This window comes from Talpa occidentalis, unplaced genomic scaffold, assembly GCF_014898055.3.
Source record: "Talpa occidentalis isolate TD23 unplaced genomic scaffold, MPIMG_talOcc4v2.1 talOcc4.10, whole genome shotgun sequence".
Lineage (NCBI taxonomy): Eukaryota > Metazoa > Chordata > Mammalia > Eulipotyphla > Talpidae > Talpa > Talpa occidentalis.
The window spans coordinates 88,619,958-88,644,551 of NW_023600993.1; the positions used below are offsets into that span (position 1 = coordinate 88,619,958).

General features: G+C 44.6%; 1 protein-coding gene across 2 annotated transcripts; it reads right to left on the minus strand.

Annotated features, from left to right (window-relative positions):
* Positions 1 to 1,039: 1,039 nt before the first annotated feature.
* Positions 1,040 to 19,540, minus strand: TBC1D20 (TBC1 domain family member 20). Of its 2 annotated transcripts, XM_054697268.1 has the most exons (9): positions 19,367 to 19,540; positions 12,797 to 12,982; positions 10,696 to 10,776; positions 7,946 to 8,132; positions 7,675 to 7,776; positions 5,839 to 5,980; positions 5,033 to 5,220; positions 4,508 to 4,800; positions 1,040 to 2,865 (listed from the first exon to the last, which is right to left on the minus strand). In XM_054697268.1, the coding sequence occupies exons 1-8, from the start codon at positions 19,434 to 19,436 to the stop codon at positions 4,545 to 4,547; spliced, it is 1,212 nt and encodes a 403-aa protein (XP_054553243.1). In that variant the 5' UTR covers positions 19,437 to 19,540; the 3' UTR covers positions 1,040 to 2,865; positions 4,508 to 4,544. The 2 variants fall into 2 exon arrangements, with proteins under 2 accessions (XP_054553243.1, XP_037353424.1); XM_037497527.2 differs by having other exon boundaries at positions 1,043 to 4,800.
* Positions 19,541 to 24,594: the final 5,054 nt, after the last annotated feature.

A 24,594-nucleotide genomic window follows, 5' to 3' on the forward strand; every position in this document is an offset into this window, starting at 1 on the left:
GCTCTGGTGAATTCTCTCACCCTCCCGCGCTTCTGACTGTACCCAGTGCTTGCATAAACAAACAAACAAATAAATAAATAAATAAAACATGCCTCTATTAAAAAAAATAAATAAAATTGAGAGATGCTACAATAAAAACCTAGATGCCCAGCTTCTTTTTAAAACTCTTTAAAAAATGAGCCTGGGTGCTCGTTTCCACGCGGCAGGAGTGGAGTCGTCAAGCATTGTCTGTCTCTGCCATCCTCACCCCACCATGCTTTTCGGCGCCCTGGCATTGTTCTTTTCTAGTAAGTACCGGGAGGTGTTAATGAAGCATCTCTTCACCCTGGCCGTATGAAAGGTGAAGACGGGACAGCGGAGGGGGTATCTGGCCTTATGACTCGGCCACTCCATCTGCATCCACACGGGCAGCAAGTCTGTGTCCGCCACAAGCGGGGATACAGGACTGCCCTGGGTTCTAGCGTGCTTACTGTGCTCTGCTTAACATGCCAGCAGGGAAGGGTCTTAGATGGACAGGCTCACACGTGCTGTGTACTGAAGGGCCAAGGAGAGAGGCCACCCCCTCCCAAAGGGTCACCCCATGTCTAGACCCCAGGATTGAGAACCCAGTACCGACTCTCCGGGGAAAACGTGAAACCAAGCCGCAGCGGCCTTGAATGCTGAGCCGGGCTACAGCTATAACCTCAGGACAGCGGCCAGTAGAGGACAAGTCACTGTGGGTTTTCACCCACGTGTGCAATTGCAAGACCACTCAGGCTCAGGGAACAACAATGGGCTTTTTTTTTTTTTTTATTTATTTATACAAGCACTGGGTACAGTCAGAAGCGCGGGAGGGCGAGAGAATTCACCAGAGCCAGAGCGGGGAGCAGAGCAGGCAGAAGGACCGAAGTACACCGCTGAGGGGAGCAGCGGGCGGCAGGAGAGGTCTGCGCGCCATGCGGGACCCTCCTCCGGTGGCCGGGGAGCAGCCGGGGATCGAACCGGCGCTGCAGAGGCCGCAGGCAGCTTCGCAACCCAGCGCTCAACCACTGCGCCACCGGGGAGGCCCAACAACGGGCTTTAGTTAACAAATGGGAAGCAGTTTCTAAGGCCACACGTGGCCAGCTGTCTCACCCGGATAGTATGCAGTGTCCAGAAACGCCACCCGTTCAGGATGGCGCCGTCCCTTCAACGAGGGCCTGCTGCTTGTCGACTGCTGGATGCTTCTTCGGAGGCCAGGAAGTCTTTCTCAGGAGCAGAGTGAGTGCTAAGCTGGCTCCTCACCTGCCTTATAACCTCTTTCAGGGTGCCCCACCCACAGGTCTGATTGGCCCCCATCAATCAGCTCACAGCTTGCACGTGCTTGGTCCCACTGGTCTCTCTACTGCCCGCAGCTGGGTGCAGCCACAGGGGTGGAGCTGTCCCAGTAGGGCCCCAACCTCCTCCCTGCAGCCCTGAACCAGGGGGTGGGGCTAGCAGTTGCTTTCTATGCCACAGCTTGTGCTGGCCAGAGGGCAGCCTTAGCTCTGCAGCCCCACTGGGGCTGCATGCCCTGGGGCAGCATGGTAAAGGAACCAGTCACCCACCATCACTGTTGGCCTCTGCCTGCAGCCAGAGTCCCAGTGGGGCCTCCGGTGGTGGGCAGTAAATTGCCCATCCCCCACTGCCACTTGCACTGTCTGCAAGCAGCTTCGATTGCCAGGTGCACAAGAGCTGGTCTTACCCCACAGCTTGTGCTAAGGGGCCTGGAATTCAAAACCACCTACCCAAGGAAGAAGCAGGTGGTTGCAAATATATTTTGTGCCACAACCTTGTCACCAATGCAGGGAGAGCAGGGGAAGGTGACGGAAGGCCCCTGCTTGAAGAGCAGCTGCTGGTGGCAAGGGCAGAAGTGGAGGATGGGTCCCCCAGCCATGCCAGAGCTAACACGTGATTTCCTCTAGAGTTTGGGCCTGGCACAAAAGCCACTCGCTTAAAAAGCAGGGAGTTGGAGGCGAGCCCATGATCTTGTCTGCTCACAGACGGCTGGGCAAACTCCAACCATAAGTAAATCTGGAGAAAAGACTCTTAGTGAGTGAAAGGGCCTCTGTGAGGATGGGGGGAAAGGCAGCAGGAACCACCAGCAGAAAACAGACGGGATGTAGGACAGCAACAGGACAGAGACCACCTCTTGGCTGCATCTGGCAAAGCCCGTGGTGTACTCTTCCTTTCAGCCTTCACAGCGGAAGGCATTTCCAGAACGGCGTGTGAAAAAGTCAAGGTCACTCAGACTACTATACACACCACCTCGTGTGCCCATGGCCAGCGCGCTCAGGCAGCAGCAGGAGTGCACAGGTCATAAATTGCGCAGATGAAGTAGAAACAGGACTGCAAGACTTGCCCAAGCTCTCCAGGCAGATTAAGGCCAACCAAGAGCCCAGACCACAGCAGTCCTGGGTCGGGGTGGACAGGCGGGGAAGCAGCTAGGCCAGATGTCTAAAGAGCAGAGTTCACACCCAGCAAGGGGAGGACAAGGACAGAAGAGATTAGTAACCACATATGGCTGTTTATTTCATACAGGGCTCTGTACAAAATATTTACACATATTCTTTACAGAATAGTAAACCACCTGAAGGTAAAAGAGAATGCTTCTTTTCTCACTGGCAGAGGAGAATTCTGATGTCAGCAAAGCTGTAAAACAAAATGAACTTTCTCCTTAGGCCACAACAGAAGCAAATGCTACTTCCTTCATGGGATCTAAACAGCTGTGGCTCTGGGGCCCTATCACACACACCTCCTTTCCTCTTTCCCATCAGTTCCTTCAGTGTTTACAGACAGGCCGAGCGCCCGTGGCAGGCGGGGCCAGAGCGATTGTCCATGTGTACAGATGACAAGAGGACGCCCGTGCTGTGGGAGAAGAATGGGAATACCTGTCATAACATCACCTGTGAATCCTGGGAGAATTTCCTTTGTCTTAATGAATCTACCATTTTCTAGATGAATCCATCCACATCATAACCACCCCAGGTGGCACTCCTGCTGTGGAGAATGACCCATTATTTGGAGCTATTTTTGGTTTTAAAGTGCTTAATGTAACTTGGCATAGATACCTCTAACTGCTCCGGGCTAACCAGCTGCCTGGCACGCTAACTACACTCTGCATATGGTGGGCACGTGGAAAGGCTGTGGAGGTTTGGGTATGATGGGTGGAGTGCTTCTGGCATGTTCACCTTAAGAAAACTTATCTACCAAGAGAGAACAGTGCCCGAGAGAGACCAGGAAAATAAAAGTACATGGCTGCTTCATACTATACGCCCCAATTCTTTAAAGCAGCAAAAGGCACTTTTTTCAAGCCAGATTTAATCTAAAGCAAACCTGGCTTTGCTTACAAGAAAAGTCCCAGAAGGACTGAATGATCTGTCTTGTTCCCCGAAGCCTGCAGCGTCCCCGGGAAGCGTGGGACAGCGGGGCTGGCTGTTCCAGGCGTCTACCATGCTCTGCAGGCGGCAGTCTGTCCCATTCGGACAAGTTCCCATGACATTTCCAACTAGGAAGGAGAGACTAGCCATAAAGAAATCAATCAAGCCCAAGAAAAACAAAGCTGAGAAAGAGTGAATGGGTACCTGCATAGGAGTAGAGGGATGATGTGAAGAAAACAGTGAGGAAGGAAAGCTGGACGACAAGGGGTGCCTGGGGAGTGGAGTTTACGGATAGCAACTCTGGGTCCTGTGAGACGTGAAATAATTCAATAGAAAGAAAACTTTGGAATCTTAGAAGCTCATCCTTCTGTGAGAACTATCATTTTTTCAAGAAGGAACTATTATTTACTATTTATATGTTGGGTATATGTTATTCTAAAAACTAGCAATAAAAATGTCTTTTATAAGCAACACTGTATGGTTTGCAGAAAAGAATAGGGAACAAAAATAAATAAGCAGGCAAAACTAGTCTATGTCTGGGCCCTAAAAACTAATACTCCTTCCTGCTTCACTGGAAACGCCCAGTGACTTCTAGGCTGAACATACGTAGGATTTACCTAGTAACCTAGTTTACATCTGTTGCTTTGATTTCTGACCAGGAATACAGCTGCTCTAAAGTGAGGCTAATCTTGTTCCCAGGCTAACATCCTTGGCCCTCTTGCTTTCTTTTCAAGGTCTGACTTCTTTAGCAGCGGCTCTTCCCTTCTCTGTCCAGCTGAAGCAGACAGAACGCGAGGAGCTGAGAGGAGGGCACTCACGGTCCAGCTTACTAACTGCTGGGCAGTTAAGAAGTTCCCCAGTTACCCGGCCCAATGGGTACCAAAGGCTTCTGGAAGCTATTCCTCCAACACAAGAGGAGATAGGGGAGAGCCCACTGTCAGGGAGGAAGAAGTTATATGCCCACACACCCCCAAGTGCCTACTGTCAGGCAGGCTCTGCTATTGGCCTCTGAAGCAAAGGCAAACCATAGCCCGACAGGGAAGGGTGGTAGGAATAGAAAACCCTTGACAGAAACCCTTTTAATAAAGGAAATTCTACCCCCTCCCAATCCTTGCATGGAAGGGTGAGACCTTAATGCAATGTAAGAGGAAGTGTCTTTTCTGGCATTTAGGGAAACAGCTGTAGTTGGAACTTCGGGGCCCACTCCAGAGCACTTTTCACCACAGCCAGAGCAGCTGCTCCCAGCGCCACCGTCAGCCCCATCACTGCCAGCTTCACGAAACGGTTGGTCCTTGGTTTAGTCAGGACATCTTTTGTTCGATCCTCAGGTCGCAGAAGTCCCTGAAACCGCTGCCGCAGCACCATGTCAGGCCTCTGCTGGGCTGATGCCAGCTCAAAGTCTTTGAAGGTAGAAGCAGCTGTTCTGCAGAGGGAGAAGAGACAGAAAGAAGGAAATGCTATGAAAGAAGGAACTAGATTAAAGAGGCTAAGGGCAGAGTCATTCATTACTCAGTAAGCACTGCTTGATACAGACCCCTAAAGTCTAAAGTGGGGATTCCTTCCCCTTAGCCCTGTCCCCCAGCTGACACAATCTGCCATCACTGCTGCTCACTTACAGATACCTCTCACTCAACCAGGGCCTTCGCCTCACTTACTTCTTGGCTTCCTGTTGGGCAGCTGCCTCCCGGGCAAGTTCAGATGGGGGAAACTGAACAAAGAGGTCTCCTGCTCTACTGATCAGCGTCTCATAGGGCAGGTCCTGAGGAATCTGGGATAACAGGTGGTGGACCGAGGCCATGTCACAGTCACAATCCAGGACTTCCTGCTCTCGATACAACACGATCTGTGGGAGCAGAGTCTTATATCAGAGACCAGAACACACCAGGCCTTCTTACTGATGAATTCAAATTGGTAACAGACAGAGCTCACTCCAAATATTCAGCCAACTCTTATATCCATATAGGAATAATAATGTATAGCACCAATTATTTAAGAGTTTGTCCTTTCCCCGCTGTTTGCTAGAGCATATCTGAGTGTTTTTCTTACTGGGCTGCTACAGGCAAAGTGAAAGGCTGACCAATTAAATGAAGGCAATTCTTCTAGAAGGATGAAAAGGAGTAGGATTATGGAAGACTCCGGGAGCTTCCGCACAGAATAAATGGTTCCAAATAGTACAAAGAAAGGTTGTGTTCTCTTTAAGGAGTATTTGAAAGGTTCAGAACCATGAAATAAACAAATCTATTTAACTCTGTTTAACTGGCATTTCCCAAACTTATTTTACAGCAGTTTTTTCCAGACACTCCCATTAATATAGCAGAGAACCATGTCCAGGGACACCAGTCTGGGAAATGCTGCTTTTCACATCTTTCCACAATCAGAAGGAGGCCTCCCTTTATGGAAAAACAATCAGGCTGGACTAGGTGATGGTGAAGCTAGCTGCTGGCTCATGGCCTGTACCTACCACAGCTGCAAAGTAAATGGGCATCAGCGGGTGGCAGGCCAGGAAGAAGTCGTATAACCGCACTACATGCCTGAAGTCAGACAGGACGTGCCCAAACCAGGTGATGAGCCAGCTGAGGGCAAAGATGGTCCCCACTTCAGCACTGGAAGCAAGGAAATCCAGATGTTAGGTTCCCTGCTGAGATCCCTTCCTGAGGCTGCTTTTGTCCTCAATGCTGTGATAAGGAAACATTTGGGAAATACGTTCTCTAGAAAATTCAGCCACCTTCTCTTCACAAATTCAGCATTTTCTCTTCACAAATACAAAACACTTAAGTTGTACCCACCACGTGACACTAATATCTCAATAGGATCCTGGCTTCCTTATCTCACTGAGTGCTGCCTTATGGCCAACAATTGTCAATTACAAGAATAAAAAGTAACTTTCCAGAGAACTACACCAGGATTTTCTACCTAAGAAAGTCATTATGCTTTTCAGGAGCACAGGCATATATTCTCAGGCTGGAAAACACAACCGCATTAATTTTTCAGTTAACATGACACAACTAAAATACATTAAGACACTGCCATTATTTTTTTTTCTCTTTAAAAGTGAGGCATTGGTGGGCCTCCCTGGTGGCGCAGCGGTTGCGAAGCTGCCCGCAGCCTCTGCAACACCAGTTCAATCCTTGGCTGCTCCCCGGCCACTGGAGGAGGGTCCCGCATGGCGCGCAGACCTCTCCTGCCGCCCGCTGCTCCCCTCAGCAGTGTACTTCGGTCCTTCTGCCTGCTCTACTCCCCACTCTGGCTCTGGTGAATTCTCTTACCCTCCTGTGCTTCTGACTGTACCCGGTGCTTGTATAAATAAATAAATAAATCTTTAAAAAAAAAAAAAAAAAGTGAGGCATTGGTCAACTAAAGAGAGGAGGGAAAAGAAATATTGCTCCTCCTTCCATAAATGGCTCTGTCTTCCTTGCCTCTGGATTTTTTTTTTTTTTAAATAACTCTGACAAGTAGTCTATTTTTTTAAAAAAAAGATTTATTTATTTATTTATACAAGCACTGGGTAGAGTCAGAAGCGTGGGAGGGTGAGAGAATTCACCAGAGCCAGAGCGGGGAGCAGAGCAGGCAGACTGACGAAATACACTGCTGAGGGGAGCAGGGCGGGCAGGAGAGGTCTGTGGCCATGTGGGTCCCTCCTCCGGTGGCTGGGGAGCAGCCGGGGATTGAACCGGCGCAGCAGAGGCTGTGGGCAGCTTCGCAACCCAGCGCTCAACCGCTGCGCCACCGGGGAGGCCCCTTGCCTCTGGATTCTAAAGGACTTTTTACTTCTCTTTTTTTAAATTTTTTAAAAATTAAAATTTTTTTTTTTAAGATTTATTTATTTATTCATACAAGCACTAGGTACAGTCAGAAGTGCAGGAGGGTGAGAGGATTCTCCAGAGCCAGAGCGGGGAGCAGAACAGGTCTGCGTGCCATGTGGGACCCTCGCCGGTGGCTGGGGATCGAACTGGCGCTGCAGAGGCTATAGCAGCTTCGCAACCCAGTGCTCAACCGCTGCACCACCACGGGAGGCCTCTTTTTACTTCTCTTGTGGCGATAACCTTAAAGTCTACTTAGGCATGAGCTGTGACATTTCTTGTATCCCCCAAAAGAGCACAATACCTACAAAGTGCTCTAAAACTGTGTACAGAACTGAATTATCCAGATTGCTGGTAACAGGAGAAGACATCCCTGAAGAACTTAACACTAACACCATAAGATGATGAAGAAATCGAGCTAAATTTATGAGGAAATAAAGGTGAGAAGAAAGCTGAAGGGGTGTGTGTGCACACACACAAATATGACATATATGTACCTCTGCATGAAGTCATGGAGTTCTGGATTCACCTGGTCAATGATGGGCATCATATAGTTTAATATATGCCTGGTGTTGTCCATTGTTGGGTCCATGAAATCCCTAGAGGGAGACAGCTCAATAAGCAAAGTCAGACCTAACATTTAGACCAGGGGTGGGGGAGTGGAATGAGGCTCAAATTGAAACAATTGACTAGAAAATGGGCGGAGCAGTTAACCCAGGGGGGTCCTGAGGAGTGACCTCATGCTCTTTTGCTCCTCTGTACTGGTACCTTAGATGGTGGGTAGATAATTTTTCTACCAGGGATGTTGCCAGTCTCTCGCCTACTACCAGTAGAAATGTCACCACGATGTCATGGTAACCCTGGTAGTAGTGCAGCTGAGGGTTGCGCTCCAAGATGAGGAGGATGATATCAATCAGTTCTTCCTGGAGTCCTTCTCTCTCTTCATCTGGCATGCCTGGGGAAGGGAGAGGGTGGGAGGGGGATGGGTGCACTTGAACATGGCAAGCAGCCTAGTAATACAGAGGTTTGGAAGACAGTTGGCAATGGATTTTGAATAAAAGAATATTAGTTGCAAACAATTTTGGAAACACGTATCAAGATCGCGCAGCACTGATACCACCTGGCATATAGGAAAGAACCACAGATTAGCAATCTTACAGTGAGGGAACCTGTAGACAGGTCACTATCTTTCACATTGCTAGCAGTGTGACCATTTGACAAAATATGCCTCTAGATGTGCTCACTTAAAAGAACTGAACATCAGGTCTGTGGAATTCCAATCAAGAGTGCATAAATCTGGATCTAATAAGAAAATACCTGACAGAACCAAATTGACAGAATTTTGTAAAATAAATGGCTAATAATAATGTACAAAGGAACTATTCCAGGTTAAAGGAAGCTAAAGATATATGACTGAATGGGAAATATATAAATTTGTATTTCCTTTCCTTTAAAGTGCATTACAAGGATAAATCTGAATAAAAGCTGTAGATAAGTCTTTTTCAATGCTGGTACTATTTGTAAGTGTACTTGCAATTATGTAAGACCCTTGTTCTTAGGAAATACGCTTTGAAATATTTAGGGACAAATGGGTGCCATGTCTGTCATTTATTCTTAAACAGTTCTGAAAAAAATTACATGTGTGTATGGAGGAAAGAAAAGTAATAATAAAGTAAATATAACAAAATGTTAACATATAAAGAAATTTGGGGCTTTCCTGGTGGTGCAAGGGGTTAAGCACCACACTGTGAAGCAAATCCACAGCCTCTGCAGCACAAGTTCGATCCCTGGCTAGCCAGGGAGCAACCTACATAGTGAAGCAGACCTCTCCTGACTCGCCCGCTGCTCCTCTCAGCAGTGTATTTCAGTCAGTCTGCCTGTTCTGTTCCCCACGCTGTCTCTGGTGACTCCTCTCACCTCCCCGCATCTCTGGCCTGTACCCCAGCTCTTGTATGCATAAATAAATAAATCTTTGAAAAAAAACATATACAGAAATCTGAAGTAAAAGGTATCTGGGGAATTCTTTGTCCTATTCTGTAACTTTTCCATAGGTATAAAACTATACAAATACAAAATTTAACAGTTGTATGTTCCTTTCTAAAGCAAACTAAATATCACAGGAAAAACTTATCTTCTCGATCCAAAGATTCAGCTGGAAACAGGCCACCCTGTCCCCAGAGCTCGTTCAGCATATGCAGCTAGCTCTGGCTGTGGTCAGGGTGGCTCCTCAGCTCATCTGAATTTATAAAAAGGCCAAACATTGGCCTTGTGAACAGCTTTAGAATGGCACAAAGCATAGCCTTGCTATACTGTTAACTTTTCCAGTTAAAAACAAATATTGTGAGAGAAAACAGTTAATGTAAAGGCTCAGACTAAACTGAACAAAGGGCTTACGGTGAGAGCAAAGCTCCCACCAGTTCTCAAAAAGGTATACTTAAAAAAAGAAAAGTGCCATACTCTAAAAGATAAGATAAAAAAGAAAATGGGATAAAATAAGAACTATGTAGCTAAAGTAAAGTAATAAGAGACAAAAAAATTATATCCCGTTTGAATCTTTAGTATAAAGTGGTCAGCGAAGCTCAGAGGAACTTTAATGAAAAAGAATATGAAACTATATGGAAAGTTCAGCCTACAGAGAGAATATAACAGACTGATGTCACAAAAATGGAAGAGGAAGAAAGGACTCAGAGAGGAAGCAGGCCATCTAAGGAACAAATTTGGAGGCAACTGTCCTGTGATGTCCATTCCAGCAGGATAGGGCAAGGGGACTGACCATGGGCTTATATTTTTATCAAAACCAAAAGCCAGCAGGCCAATGGCTCCTCAGGAATCACAGAAGCCTCTCCAGGGAGCAAGGGTGCAATCAGGAAAGAAGGCCCTTTAATAGACAGAGTGCAAGCCAGAGCATAGTTTCAGAAGAGTGAAGCAACGGGTTTGAGGCTCTTGTTCCTTTTAGCAATTTTCCTCTCTTCATGCACCTAATGGTGGAGTTGTCAAAGGAAGAGAAAATGGAGACAACAGTCAATCTCATTCTTAGGGGAAGCAGAAAGGTAATTTTGGGAATAGACTCTAAACATGCAGAGAATGGCTTCTCTTCCAGTCCAAAGTATGTATGTGTAAGATACCACTATTTGTAAATCTAGTCAAATGAAGATATTAATAGTTCTAGTTAGGACCCACTTCTAAACCAACCTACTCTCTAAAGCCAGACTGATGACTCTAGCAATTTCTGTGAAGTCACTTCTATAGTTCTGAAGGGGGGAGAAAAACCTTTTCTCTCATTCACCATCTCTAGGTCAAGAGAAATCTCTGGCTCAGGATTTCCCAGTGAAGACCTGAATGTGGTGGAGTCAATGTAAGGCTAGCTCAGCAGACGGGGTGCCCAAGGGACCCTGAGGAGGCAGGGTCCGGTAGGTTGCTGGGATGGAAACTCCCTGGGACTAGCAAGCACCAACGCAAGAAAGTAAGTGCAGCTGGGACAGAAACCCTCCTATGACAAGACCAGGAGAGCTTCTCACCAGGAGGGAACCGCCGTAAAGACCGCCTGACGTCCAGTAGCACTTGTTGGTAGTCCTTGCTCATCTGTCGTAGATTCTTTCCTATCGGAGAAAAGGCAACATGTTACTGCAAGAATGTCTGGAAGCCAGACCAGGAGCAAAACACTCTGGTATGACACCCAAGCCTGGAGCACATGCTTCGGCTTTTTCTGGAAGAAGGTATGATTCACGTTACAACATCTGGAGAGGAATCTCTAGTTTTATTTTTTTTTTTTAATTTTTATTTTTTAAGATTTATTTTTATTTATTTATACAAGCACTGGGTACAGTCAGAAGTGTGGGAGGGTGAGAGAATTCACCAGAGCCAGAGAGTGGGGAGCAGAGCAGGCAGAAGGACCAAAGTACACTGCTGAGGGGAGCAGTGGGTGGCAGGAGAGGTCTGTGCGCCATGTGGGACCCTCCTCCAGTGGCTGGGGAGCAGCCGGGGATTGAACCAGCGCTGAAGAGGCTGTGGGCAGCTTCGCAACCCAGTGCTCAACCGCTGCGCCACCGGGGAGGCCCGGATCTCTAGTTTTAAACATGCTATTTCCTGCAAGTCATGATGACTGTAAAGGAGGAACACAGACTGTCTGGGAGGTAAGAGAGTGAGGTGGAAAAAGCAGCGGAGAAGTCAGGAAGACAGAGGCCAAGTGTAGGCAGCCGCTGTGTGCTGCTGGGGAAATGCTCGGAATTTCAAGGCCCACATCTATAAAATTCCCTATGTATTTCCCAGGTTACTGTAAGGATCATAAATATGGAAACCAGAGACCCCTGCAAGAACTCTATCATCTATAAAGTTAAGGAAATACGCCACTGTTCAGAGAGGAATATTAAGATAAACTCACATAAAGAAGAACCTAACCTCTGTTGACCCTGAAATTCTATAACTAAGGCCCTGCAAATAAGATAGTATTTGTGCTCAGCTGATAAGCCCCAACAGTATGAAAGAAAGAAGACTCTAGCTGTTACATGTGCAACAAGTGTACATTTCTCTCAGCCTAAAGCTAGTGTTACATAACAAGTAAACTTCCTTGCAACAGAAATCAAAAAATAGCAGAAGAACCTGTGTAATACTTGCCCCAACACAGACTTCATCTTATTAAAATGTGGGAAATTTGGAATCTGACAGAGGAACACCATTTAGAGTGTGAAGATGGCACTGCCTAGTCCTTCCAATAAAAAGCTAACTGCTCTGAGGGAGTTGGTGCCAAAGATAGTAAGTGGCAACTTACCACCTACATGGTTGCACTGCAACACTGAATGCTTTATTGGCAGGGGCTGTTTTAATCATGGCCAGTACCTACCACAAAGTAAGAGCACAGCTAGCATCTGTCAAATGAATGAAAGAATTCTAGCACCTGGACTTTTGTCCTATGTAGTAAAAAAGCAATAAATGTTTGTTGAGTGAGTGAAGGAATGACGAGTGGAGCCACTCCTCTACAGTACTTTCTTATGTATTTTGTACTGTATTCCAAGGAACTTTATTTCATGGGCCTTGCAGAAACAGTTAAGTAATGCCTTTTCATAGAATCACAGAATTTTAGAGTTCAAAAGGATCTTAGTATTTTGAATAAAAATATGGTTTTGTTTGTTTAAAGACCAAAAGTTTTGGGGGGTGGAGGGCGGGAGGGGAGGGATTGGGGTCAGAATGGGGGGGGTTGCAATTGTATGGGGAATATAAAAATAAAATTTATTATTTAAAAAAATAAAAAATAAAAAAAATAAAACTGGCATCATAAAAAAAAAAAAAAAAAGACCAAAAGTTGTAATCTCTCCCTATAACCTAATGTTTTTCCAAATGTAGACCAGCCACATCAGACTTAGGTGGGGTGCTTAATAAAACACTGACACCTACATCCTGTCTCTAGGTGAATTCTGACAGCAACATGCAGTTTTAATAAACTCCCTTACTTGCCAAGTTGGCCTTATTTTCAGAGTGGGTCCAAGCATATCCAAAAATGCTTCAGATATACTTATCCACTCTTGCAGAAATGGGTGAAAACAGTAAAAATTCTGGAAATGTTTTTTTTTTTTTCCCCTTATCTCCTGAACAGGCTTTCTTCACAGTACACACGCCCCTTACCTGATATAAGAGGTGGGTCATTGGTGTTGACATTGAGGAGCTTGGGCCATACTTTTTGCCTGATCTCATCAGTCAGGAGCCCGCCCTCACTGATAGCCATGCGCCTAAGGGCAGCCACATCTGTGGGATCACTGTTCAGAGCCTGGTTTATATCTGCTACTTTCTTCTTTCTTTTGGCATTAAAGTCTGCAAAACAAGGGGAGAAAAGGCATGAGGCACATACTTAGCATCTGTACATTTCCTGTTCAGGGCTCAATGTTCTTATTTGCGGTACAGGTAGATTTTTTTTTTAAATCATTCTGCTTTTCTTGTGTTTTTTTTTTTTTTTAAGATATATTTTTATTTATTTATGCATACAAGAACTGGATTATAGGCCAGAGGCGTGGGGGGTGGGGGGACAGGGGCAGTGAGAGGATTCACCAAGACAGAGTGGGGAGCACAACAGGCAAATCTACTGAACTACACTGATGAGGGGAGCAGCGGGTGAGACAGGAGAGGTCCGCTGCACCATGTGGGTTAGCTCCCTGGCAGGGGATCGAACTCAGGCCCTCATGGCGATAGCACTGAGACTTAACCCCTAGGCCACCAGGGAGGACCCAGGTAGCTATTTTTAAAGTGAACCTACAGATATTTAATTAGTAGACAAAATACAAACCACTAAGGAGAGATAAGCACTGAGCAATGAATTGCAGTTATAATAAATGCTCAATGAATTCAGGCATATCTAACAGTTACTATTAATATTTTTCTAACAGAATGATTTTGTTAATACCAAAGTTTATAAAGCATTCATATCTCTTAATAATATTTTCCGGGCCTCCCTGGTGGCGCAGCGGTTGAGCGCTGGGATGCGAAGCTGCCCCCGGCCTCTGCGGCACTGGTTCGATCCCCGGCTGCTCCCCGGCCACCGGAGGAGGATCCCACATGGCGCAGACCTCTCCTGCCGCCCGCTGCTCCCCTCAGCAGTGTACTTCGGTCCTTCTGCCTGCTCTGCTCCCCGCTCTGGCTCTGGTGAATTCTCTCACCCTCCCGCGCTTCTGACTCTACCCAGTGCATGTATAAACAAAACAAACAAACAAACAAACAAATAAATAAATAAATAAAAAACATGCCTCTATTAAAAAAAAATAATATTTTCCTATTGTTCACAGAGGAAAAATGTATGTCACCAAAATTCAGTAATACAGTTTTTTTTTTTTTTTTTTGGGACCCTCGCCGGCGGCCAGGGAACGAACCAGTGCTGCAGAGGCTGCAGGCACCACTGCGCCACCAGGGGAGGCCCAGTAATACAGTTTTTAAACAAAACCAAATGTGGAAAAGGTCTTCAGTTCATGCTAACATGACTGGTAAAATGGCAGAATCACAGCTATTTTCAAGAGCAGAACGCCAAAGGGTAAACTTACACTTCTAGTGTGGCTGGTAGTAACACAAAGCAACTGTTCTTTTATTGATTGATTGATTGATTGCAACGGTTTATTAACAGTTAATAAATAACTAGTGATCAGGAAGTAATATTTCAAGCATCTGATATCCTTATGTGATAGTTGCTATTTATATACTGGCCTTTAGTTGTGCTCAAATTACCTTTTAGGAAATTGGCTGAGAGTCTGTGACTGATTTCTATCACATAATTTTTCAATTTAGAATATTGGGGCAACAGGTTCCCAGGGTTTTCATGCAGAATTTCTAACTTTAGGCATGGCAAGCATAAGAAAAGTTAAATAAGACAACACCGAGGAGATGTTACAAAGCAGTGTACAGTAATTGCCCAAAAAAGGCATGTGCAGACAACAAGCGCTTCGAGACTGCTATGGGTCAGGCTGCTGAGATAGCATGACTGAAGAGTGCAATTTTAAAGGAAGTTCAGCAAGCTTTTGAGAGACTGGGTGGGAGGGAAGAGAGGAGGTTTCGGGACAAGAAACATAAGGCCCTTTCCCTTAACAGTAAATAGACTCATTCAAAAACATATCAGTAAATAGAAAACAGTATGATATAAAGTGGAAGATAACACGGGAAGGTAGGTTAGACTTTACAGAGGACTAGCACCAAAGTAGTAAGTTAGGCTTTAGAAGGGACTAACATCAGAAAGTAGATTAGGTCTTAAAAAGGGACACTAAAGGCTACCCGTAGTAATGTTCTATTCTGAAACAACAGCCTTCAAACTATTTCCATGACAAGCGGCACATTTCATCAGCATACATGAAAGCTGGCACCCATGATCCTGCCTACATACATATGACAGCTGTGCTGTCATATAAAGAAAGGTACAAGTTTGGAGTCATATGCAGTTGAGACAGACAGGAAAATAACAGAGGTGACTTTAAGCCCAGGTAAACCTGTTCTCCTGGCTAGACTGTTCTGTTATTTCCCCTGGTAACCTAGCAGGGTGACCATTTGTTCCAGTTTGTCTGAGAGATTCTTGGTTTACAACCACAGTCCTGGCATATTTGTTCCAAGCAAACCCCTCCGCTTTCTGCATTCTCAAAAATGTCTCAGTCTGGAGACAAAATTAAATTAATTTTGTCTGCATTAAATGGCTACATTACCTAGAATGAAGAAAAGTCAAGTTCTAATTCCTTCTTTCAGCATAGTACTTAACTAACTAAATGTTTGCTCACAAGGTGCTTCAAGCTCTTGGTGTGTATAAGTGTGGGTGCGTCATTTAATTTATGCACCCTCCCACCTACCATTATTCCATTCATTTATCAGTCTATTATTTAATAAGCATCTACTAGTACTAAGGATGTACTGGGGATAAAAAGATGACTACGACTTCCTCGTAGTCCTTGAGTTCACAATACGAAACAGAGAAGACTTAATACAGCATAGGCTAAGACAAAATATGAGCCGGATTTGAATTAATTTCCAACAACAAAAAAAAAATCTACCAGATATTTTACTTTTTTTTAAAGTTAGTGTGCCCTTGCACTTTTTATACATCACAAATTAAAAGCGCTTAAGTAGTTAATACTACTGCTTGTGGCAAGCTGATATTTAGAGAGCTTGTTAACCTGTTCGCTAAGACTAGAAAATTTTCCTCAATTTGTTTAGATATGGATCGACCCATGCCCCTCTTTCCAAGTTATTCAAAACCTAGGAGAAAAGAAAACTGTTGCTTATATTTTGGGGGAAATAACAGTTTGAAATCAGCTGGATTTCCATTAGATCTTAGCAAATAATATGTCAGAATTTTAACTAATTCTGAACCAAATCACAGCTACAATACTCCTTTTAACATTGCTGTGATTCCATTTTTAATCCTGTATTTCAAAGTTACTATCTTCTTTCTGTTGGCACTCTGTGGGAACTCAATAAATACATGCAGAAAGAAATAATTATTTACCTATTACTCTCTGGGAAAATTTGACCTATAGTAAATGACATTATTTTCCTCATATTTGTTTAACAAATATGCTTTAAATACTGCAAACTTGGATTTGTAGACTTTTTGTAGCTACTGGTGCTTTCCAGAGTAGAATGTTGCTCATATGTGGATTTTGGTGACTGCACATTCAGGCTGATCAAATGTTAATCGAAGATGAGGTCTAACATGCCCACATGTGTCCAAATTTTTTATTGCATCTAATGGATAAGCTCTTATTGTGACATAAAAAGAGAAGACAGAAAACTAAAGCTATATAAATTACAGGGTTAGCAGTTGGATCAAATAGCCAAATAATTTACACATATCCTCTTCATCTCAGAAAAAGCATAACTACCCTTGAGATGCTCTGAAGATTAAAATTAATGTTTACTATCTATTTTATCTTAAATTTTATATATGCATTCTGGAGTGGGATACACATTTCTGGACTTGAGAATGCTTATATTTGGGCTCAGGATAAAAGCACACATTTTAACTGAAAGTTGTATATATGAAATTCAAATCCCCCTGAATCCATTCTTCTTCAATTCCTTTACTGTTCCACGCATAAGAGAGATGTATTATATATTCCAGAGCTGGTACCTTCCAAGTTCTTTTATAGCAAAGGTCTTGGCTATCATAACCAAGACAGAATGAAATGACTATCCCACAGCTGGCTGCAAAATGACACTGCTATAAATAAATTTCTGATGCCTGAAAAGTAATTCATTCAACATAGGAAAAAGAACTGATACAGGCACTCAGTGCTTGGCAAGGTCTCCATTAAAACAATCATTTTAATAAGGGAAACTGAAATAGTTCTTAACAACGGATAAAAGTGGTTGAGTCCATTATTGTCTCAAACCTCTCCCAACTTTGGCTACAGAACCCAGGTAAAGAATTCTGCCTCCTCAGAGCAACAGGTACCTCCTAAAGCCCTGGCTTGGGGAAAAAAATAAAAGACCAAAGAGCACAAGCTCCCTTTAAAAGTTGTACCACATCAGTGAAATACCTATTAATGACTTATAGCAGGTAAATGATCTAATGGAATCTTATGTGAGTACAAAATCCCATACTGATTATTTGATTTAAGCTTGCATATTAAGACTTATAGTCTTTAGGACCTCCCTGGTGGCGCAGGGGTTAAAAACAGCGCTATCAAGCTATCACCAGCCACTGCAGCACAAGTTAGATCCCCAGCCTTCCCCAGCTGGTCAGGGAGCAATCCATATGCCGCAGCAGACCTCTTCTGACTCGCCTGCTGCTCCCCTCAGCAGTGTATTTCAGTAGATCTGCCTGTTCTGCTCCCCACTTTCTCTGGTGAATCCTCTCACCACCACCCCTTCACCTCTGGCCTGTACCCCAGTTCTTGTATACATAAATAAATAAATCTTAAAAAAAATAAAGACTTACAGTCTTTAAACAGAAGTCAAATGCAAACTAAGCAATGTTAGCCTTAATCAAAACAATGGAAAAGACTGTCAGAAACAGAGGGAGAGATTCCCTCAGATGTTCTTCTATCCCACCCCTTAAATTCCTTTGTTGACAGTAAAAATTAACAATTTAAACTTGAACCTCATATCTGTGTCAAAGAATGACAGTAGATGAGGAAAACCTTACTTTATTCTGATCTAAGGTTCCCACTAAAAACAAAAACAAAACAAAGTAGCCTCTGTTTTCTGAGGTCCCAACTCCTAATTAGTGCCAACAAACAGTATCCAAATTAGCAGATTCATTAACTACCTGGAACATAAAGACAAGCACATATTAAGACAAACTGTTTTACCCCAACAACAGAGAGCCATTCTAGAGAGCAAACCAATTTGATCAGAAACTCTATAAAGGAGGGCTTTGAGTTAACTATGCCAACAATTCTCCAATATGATTAAAAACAACACAAAAAAATTTTAAAAAGGAGAACCCTCCCCACCAAACTCTCATGTCTAAATTCCTTCCATTCACCCAAAGAAGCAAAATTAAGGAAACTGAGGGGGGAAAGTCCCGAAACCTAGGCACAGCATTGCAACAGGTCACAAGACTATATCTCTTGGGGCACTGACTATTAAGCCACGAGGACAGATGTCATACAAATGCCAGCAAAGGGTTACAATGTCAAAGGGCCTGTATTACTTAATATGAGGCGCGAGCACCATTTCCACCCAGGAGTGGGACCCAGGAAAAAGGGGATAACAGAAAATGAATCCAGAGAAAAACAAGATGTGGATAGCAGGTGCTTCATTAAAATATATGGGTTATGTGAATGTACGCTTGACCCTATTATGGGTACCACCTATGAGAAGATGGAAAAGTGGAAAAGTTACCTTAGTAAAAGGTAAAAAGATTATTTTACTTGGCACAGAGTAAACAATCATAATTTTAGCTATGCATTAATTGTATGTAAAACATATTTAAAAACATGCACAAAGAATCACTGTTTTATAGAAATTATTGCTTTGTGCGAAAAAATATAAAAACAGGAAGAATGGCTATTTACAGTTAAATGCATTAAAACAGGTGACAAAGGACTGAGGCAGAAAGTAGATCAGTGGTTGCCAGGAGCTGTGGAGACTGGGGAATGGGGAGTGGATGGGTTTTCTTTTGGGTGAGAAAGAAATGTTCTGTAATTACGAGCGGTGAGGGTCGCCCAACCTGTGAATGCCTAAGAAGCTCTGAATTGTGCACTTTATGGCAACGAAAAGAAATCGGTGGTACAAGTACACCGGGCAAATGAGACGGCGACGGATGAATGAAGTTTGACAAGCCTCCCTGACAGCCAGAGAGGCAGCGGCGGGGTTCGCGGACGTGGCGCGGCAGCGGGGCCGGGCTGGGACGGCCTCGGCTCTCGGAGACCCAACTCTGCTCGGACGCCACGGAGTCCGGGGGGAGCGAGAGCCCCCGCCCTCCTTCCGGGCAGGGACGCGGCGCGGCCACCACGGTCCCCCGGCTCCGCGGCATCCGCCGGCCCCCCCACTCCGGGCTCGCTTCCCCTTCAGACGTCAGCCGGGCCCGTCAGCCTTTCCTCTTCTGGTCCTGGCCCGGGGGCGCCCCGCGCAGCCCCCCTGGGCCCCCCAGCCCGCGCCCCGACCCCCCGGCACCCCCTGGGCGCGGGGCCGCTTCTCCGACCGCCGTCGCCGGCCCCTCTGGCCGCCCCGGCCGCCCCGGCCGCCCTCGCAGGTCGCTCCCCCGCGCCCGGCCGGCTTCCGTACCTGCTTTCTGCGCGTCTCGGGTCCAGCCGCTGGACGTGGAGGCGTCGTCCTGAGCACTCCGGAGACCCATGCTCCGGGGGCCCGGGCTCAGGCCCGAGCCCCGGCAGGTGGAGGAGCCGAGAGAAGACGAGGCTGCGGCCGCGGAGCCCAGCGCCGGCACCGCCGGGCAGGCTCGGTTCCGTCAGCCTGCGGCGCGCAGGCGTCCCCGCGCCAGCCCCGCCCCCGCGTCGGCACGTGACCTTTCGCTACGTAGGGGCCGGCGGCCGTCGCCGGGGCACGCGCGCAGGCGCCTTCAGCCCTGACTGGAGCCTGCCGGGAGCGCGCCCGGGAGTTAGCTGCGTTTGAACCTTAGAGTGCGGCGCTGTTGACCGAGGGTGTGGAGGACCAACGAGTACTGTCCTTTCGGGTGCCCTATAACACTTTCTTATGATTTTATCTGTAAGATGGCCCTGGTGGGAAGGAAAGGCCCGGCCCCCAGTTACTGGGAAGGGCTTGGAATACACCCAGCGTGCGGTAACTATTCCGGTATTACGCACTACTGGTGTTGCCTGCCAGGGATTTTACCTCATGTCTCACCTGCTCGAAAGTACTCGTCTTTGTCCTTGGCGAATTCAGGGCTAAGGGGAACCACACACCACAACGCCAGGAGGCATTATTCACGCAGCGATTATGTGAGCAGTGTGCCCTCTTTGATTCCACCCGGTCACTCCTATAAAATGAGCCATCAGGCTTGTGAGGTCTCGCATCTCGAGTGCTAATCTCTTCTCTCAAATATCACCCATTCCTTTCGTGGCACCCCCATCCTGGTGGCCCCAAACTGTCCCATCTCCCAAATCGCCAATGCCAGGGCCCTATAATGGAATGAAGTTTCCATTATTCTGGCTGCTGCACGACCCCCGACCATAAGTGTTTCATTTTCCTGAGACCTTCAGCCCACGGAAAGCCACTGCTATTTGCTCCTCTGGGTTTCATGCCCATCCTGAACCTTCAATCCAGGTTCCATGACCCACCATTACATTGTAAGTCCTTTTTAAAAAGTTTCTCTGGGGCCTCCCTGGTGGTGCAGCGGTTGAACACTGGGCTGCAAAGAGGCCCGCAGCCTCTGCAGCGCCAGTTAGATCCCTGGCTGCCGGCGAGGGTCCCACATGGAACGACAGACCTCTCCTGCCGCGCCCGCTGCTCCCCTCAGCGGTGTATTTCATCAGTCTGCCTGTTCTGTTCCCCGCTTTGGCTCTGGTGAATTCCCTCACCCTCCCGCGCTTCTGACTGTACCCAGTGCTTGTATAAATAAATAAATCTTTAAAAAAAAAAGTTTCTCTGGGTACCTTACAGGAGCAAAATTGATTACTCTGAAGGTAACCTGGTTTTTAGAACTAATATTCAATTTATTAAATTTCGAAATCCCAAACCTTGTTCTTAATTTCAACTGACAAATTTTACAGTTCACTCATAAATCTAGTAAACTTTAGCAATCACTTCTTTCATCCCATTAATATACTTGGTTAATTAAATTCCTTTGAAAATTTGAAACTGCAATTACAAATTAAATAATTCACTTCCTTTTTTTTTTTTTTTTTTTTTATAGAGGCATGCTTATTTATTTATTTGTTTTGCTTGTTTGTTTGTTTGTTTGTTTATACATGCACTGGGTACAGTCAGAAGCGTGGGAGGGTGAGAGAATTCACCAGAGCGGGAAGCAGAGCAGACAGAAGGACCGAAGTACACTGCTGAGGGGAGCAGCGGGCGGCAGGAGAGGTCTGCGCGCCATGTGGGACCCTCCTCCAGTGGCCGGGGAGCAGCCAGGGATCGAACTGGCGCCACAGAGGCTGCGGGCAGCTTTGCAACCCAGCGCTCAACCACTGCGCCACCGGGGAGGCCATCACTTCCTTTTTTTAAGTATTACAATTTTCTAACAAAACTGAGTCCTTATGTAATCCTTGTAAATGTAATAAACAAGCTTGTAAATACACTGAGTCATACATTTTAAAATGTCAATACAAACCTAGTATTATTTCAACATAAAATTTCAAGTCTAAGAAAACTGCAAGTCTATTTGTAACTAATGCATAAATGTTAAAATTCTCAAAATTATCTTAAATATGATAAGAATTTAAAGAATTACATTTACATAGATCCCTTAACACAAAAATGTTAACACCAAGAAACATTTCTGGTCTTTATTAAATCATAGTTGAAGTTAAAAGGCTAATTGGCCTGAAAAAAGAATTAAATTATCCCAATTTGGGTGGAACCATTTGGGGTACTTACTTCCTTTTCAGTTACTGTGCTCATCAGTGAATCTGTCCCTGCAACAGTGATGAGACGGTGACCCTTCCCCTCTCCATTACATTAGGACTAAGCAGTGTGTGGTTATTGTAGGCTTGGGTCAGCTGCTCTGTAAAACAAAGAAGTGACTGGTTCTCAGGGACAAGGGAGAAATGGTTAAGCTACTGTCAAGTGCTCAGCAAGGCAATGCACAAGGTGTCCCCAAACCCAGTTTCTGTCTCCAGATAGGTCCCTCGTTTTCTGGATAGCACATTACCAAACTGCATGTCATCATCCCAGAACTGTAACATGACAGCATGATAGGGAAAGCTGGTTATATTGCTTTATAATCATAATGGGGGTGGGAAGAGCACAAGGGAACATGGTGGAGCACATGGTGACACCTGAAAGGAGAAATCACTATGCCAAAACTAACAATAAGGAAAAAAAATACATTTAAAAATTAAAATAAAAAGCAACTAGTTTGGTGTGGGAAAAAAAGATGTTTGTGTTGTTTGAAGTTGTGAAATTTCTGCTATTTTGTTACACAGCCCAATGACTAAAAATCTCACCCAGGACAAGTTCAGGCAAAAAGGATTTATTAGTCTGGTTCTTCTGCATTGCCCTTCTCCCATCTGTCAGCTGTCCACCTCTTCATGTTAACTGCATTCTCCCATAGGCCTTGGGCTCATGACTCTGATACTTGCAGAATTTCTACATCCGATCCTTTGGAATACAGCAGCCCTCTTTGTCCCAGTAATTCCAAGAAAAGTCTTGATATTTCTCACTGGTTCTGTGTCCCCTGCCTAGGTTCTGAACCAATCACCTTGGCCACCACATGCTGATGGGCGAAGCCCTGCCCAAAACCCTGGAAGACAGTGGGAATAAGGCAGGAGAGATAAATCTTAGTAATTGCCCTAGGAATCATAACCAGTTTCCTTTCAAATAATAAATAGCCTGCTTCATAAATAGCATGAAAACCTTACAACAGTATATTCTCATTTCTTCCCTCTTCTTCTTTTTTTGTATTTTTAAGAAAAGATTTATTTATTTATGCATACAAGAACTGGGATATAGGCCAGAGGTGTAGGGGGTGAGAGGATTCACCAGAGACAGAGTGGGGAACAGAACAGGCAGACTGACTGAAATAAGGTGATGAAGGGAGCAGCAGGTGTTGTCAGGCGAGGTCTGTTGTGTCATGTGGATAGCTCCCTGGCCAGCTGAGGAATTCAACTAGTGCTGCAGAGGCCTCGGATAGCCTCATAATGCTGTGTTTAACCCCTTATGCCACCAGGGAGGCCCATTTCCTTCTTCTTCATGCTGTTGCCATACACTTTTCTTAAATCTGTCCTCCCTTTCTCCTATGCTTGCCAACCCCCACTCCTCCCCACCCATTTGCTGACAAACTACTTATCTACATTCTGTCACTAGAAATTTTAGTTTGCATTTTCTAGAATTTATATAGATGAATCATGTAGTATGTAGTTCTTTTTGTCTGGCTTTCACTCAGCATAAAGATTAATCCATGTAGTTGCATTATCAAGTTTCCTTTTACTGTTGAGTAACATTTCACCATAGTGCTGTATCATAACTCACTTATCTTTTGTTCTTACAGGTACTATCAATACAAAATTCATTGCTAATATTTTTGCTTCAGACCAGGGGTTAGCAAAGCATGGCCTGTCTGAAAATCAAAACCAGTCCACTGCCTGATTTTGGGTGGTTCATCAGCTAAGAACTGCTTTTACAATTTTAAGTGAAAAATAAAAATAAAAATATAACAAGTGTAGAATAATTTGTGGCATGAAAAATAAATTCAAATCTGAGTCTAAAAATATTTGTTGAAATAGTCATGCTCATTAATTTACTAATTGTCTAAGACTGCCTTCATAATACATTAGAGTTGAGTGGCTGCAATGGAGATCATATGACCCACAAAGCCTAAAATAGTTATTTGTTCCTTTAGTTTTTTGACCTCCTCCTTTAAACTTCATTTGTTTTTAAGGCAAAAAGAGTTATTTTAACTTATTCCAATCCTAGTTTGTCATTCCATAGATCCAAGTCTAGTACATTACATCTGCCTGAAGAACCTCCTTTAGTATTTCTTGTGAAGGAGTGACAATGCTTTTTGTCTAAGAATGGCTTTATCTTGCCTTCATTTAAAAGATATTTGCACAGGATACAGGATTCTGGGTTGACAGATTGTTTTTCTTCTTCAGCACTAAAGTCATTCCAGTATCTTGTTGCTTGTGTGGTTTCTGATAAATCTTTGCTTCCTCTATATATAATGTGTCATTTATTCCCCTGAGCTGCCTTTCAAGATTTCTGTTTTTTGTTTTAGCAATTTGAGTATGATATACCTAGTTTTATGTGTATAGATTTCCTCTCATATTCTTTGAGCTTCTTGGATTTGTGGCTTGGCATCTGTCCTTAATTTTGGGAACTTCCTAAGCTTTATTTCTGCAAGTATTTCTTTAGTTCTATTCTCTTTTCTGGGAATCTAACTACACATTAGATTGTTTGATATTGTCCCACCAGCTACGAGATGCTGGTTTTTGTTACTTCTTTCATTCTTTTCTGCCTTTGTGTTTTCAGTTTGGGTAATTTCTACTGATCATCTTCAAGTTAACTCATCCTTTCCTGGGCTGTGATGAGTCCACTGTTGAGCCCATGGAAGTAAATTTTCACCTGTTGAGTTTATTTTTTGCATGTTTAACATCTTTTTTCCTTAAGATTACACATCTGATCTTATCCCCCTTTGAATCTTTAGCATGTTATTTTAAATTCCTTATCAGATAGCTCCAATGTGTTGTATCTAAGTCTTAAGATTGTTTTGTCAATTGACAAAACAAAGTTTTCCTTTTGGTATGCTAAGTTTTGGTAAAAATTGGACATTTTGTGTAGAACAAAAGAGGTCAAGGTTAAAAGTTTGTATATGTGAAATGGGTACACCTCTTCTGTGA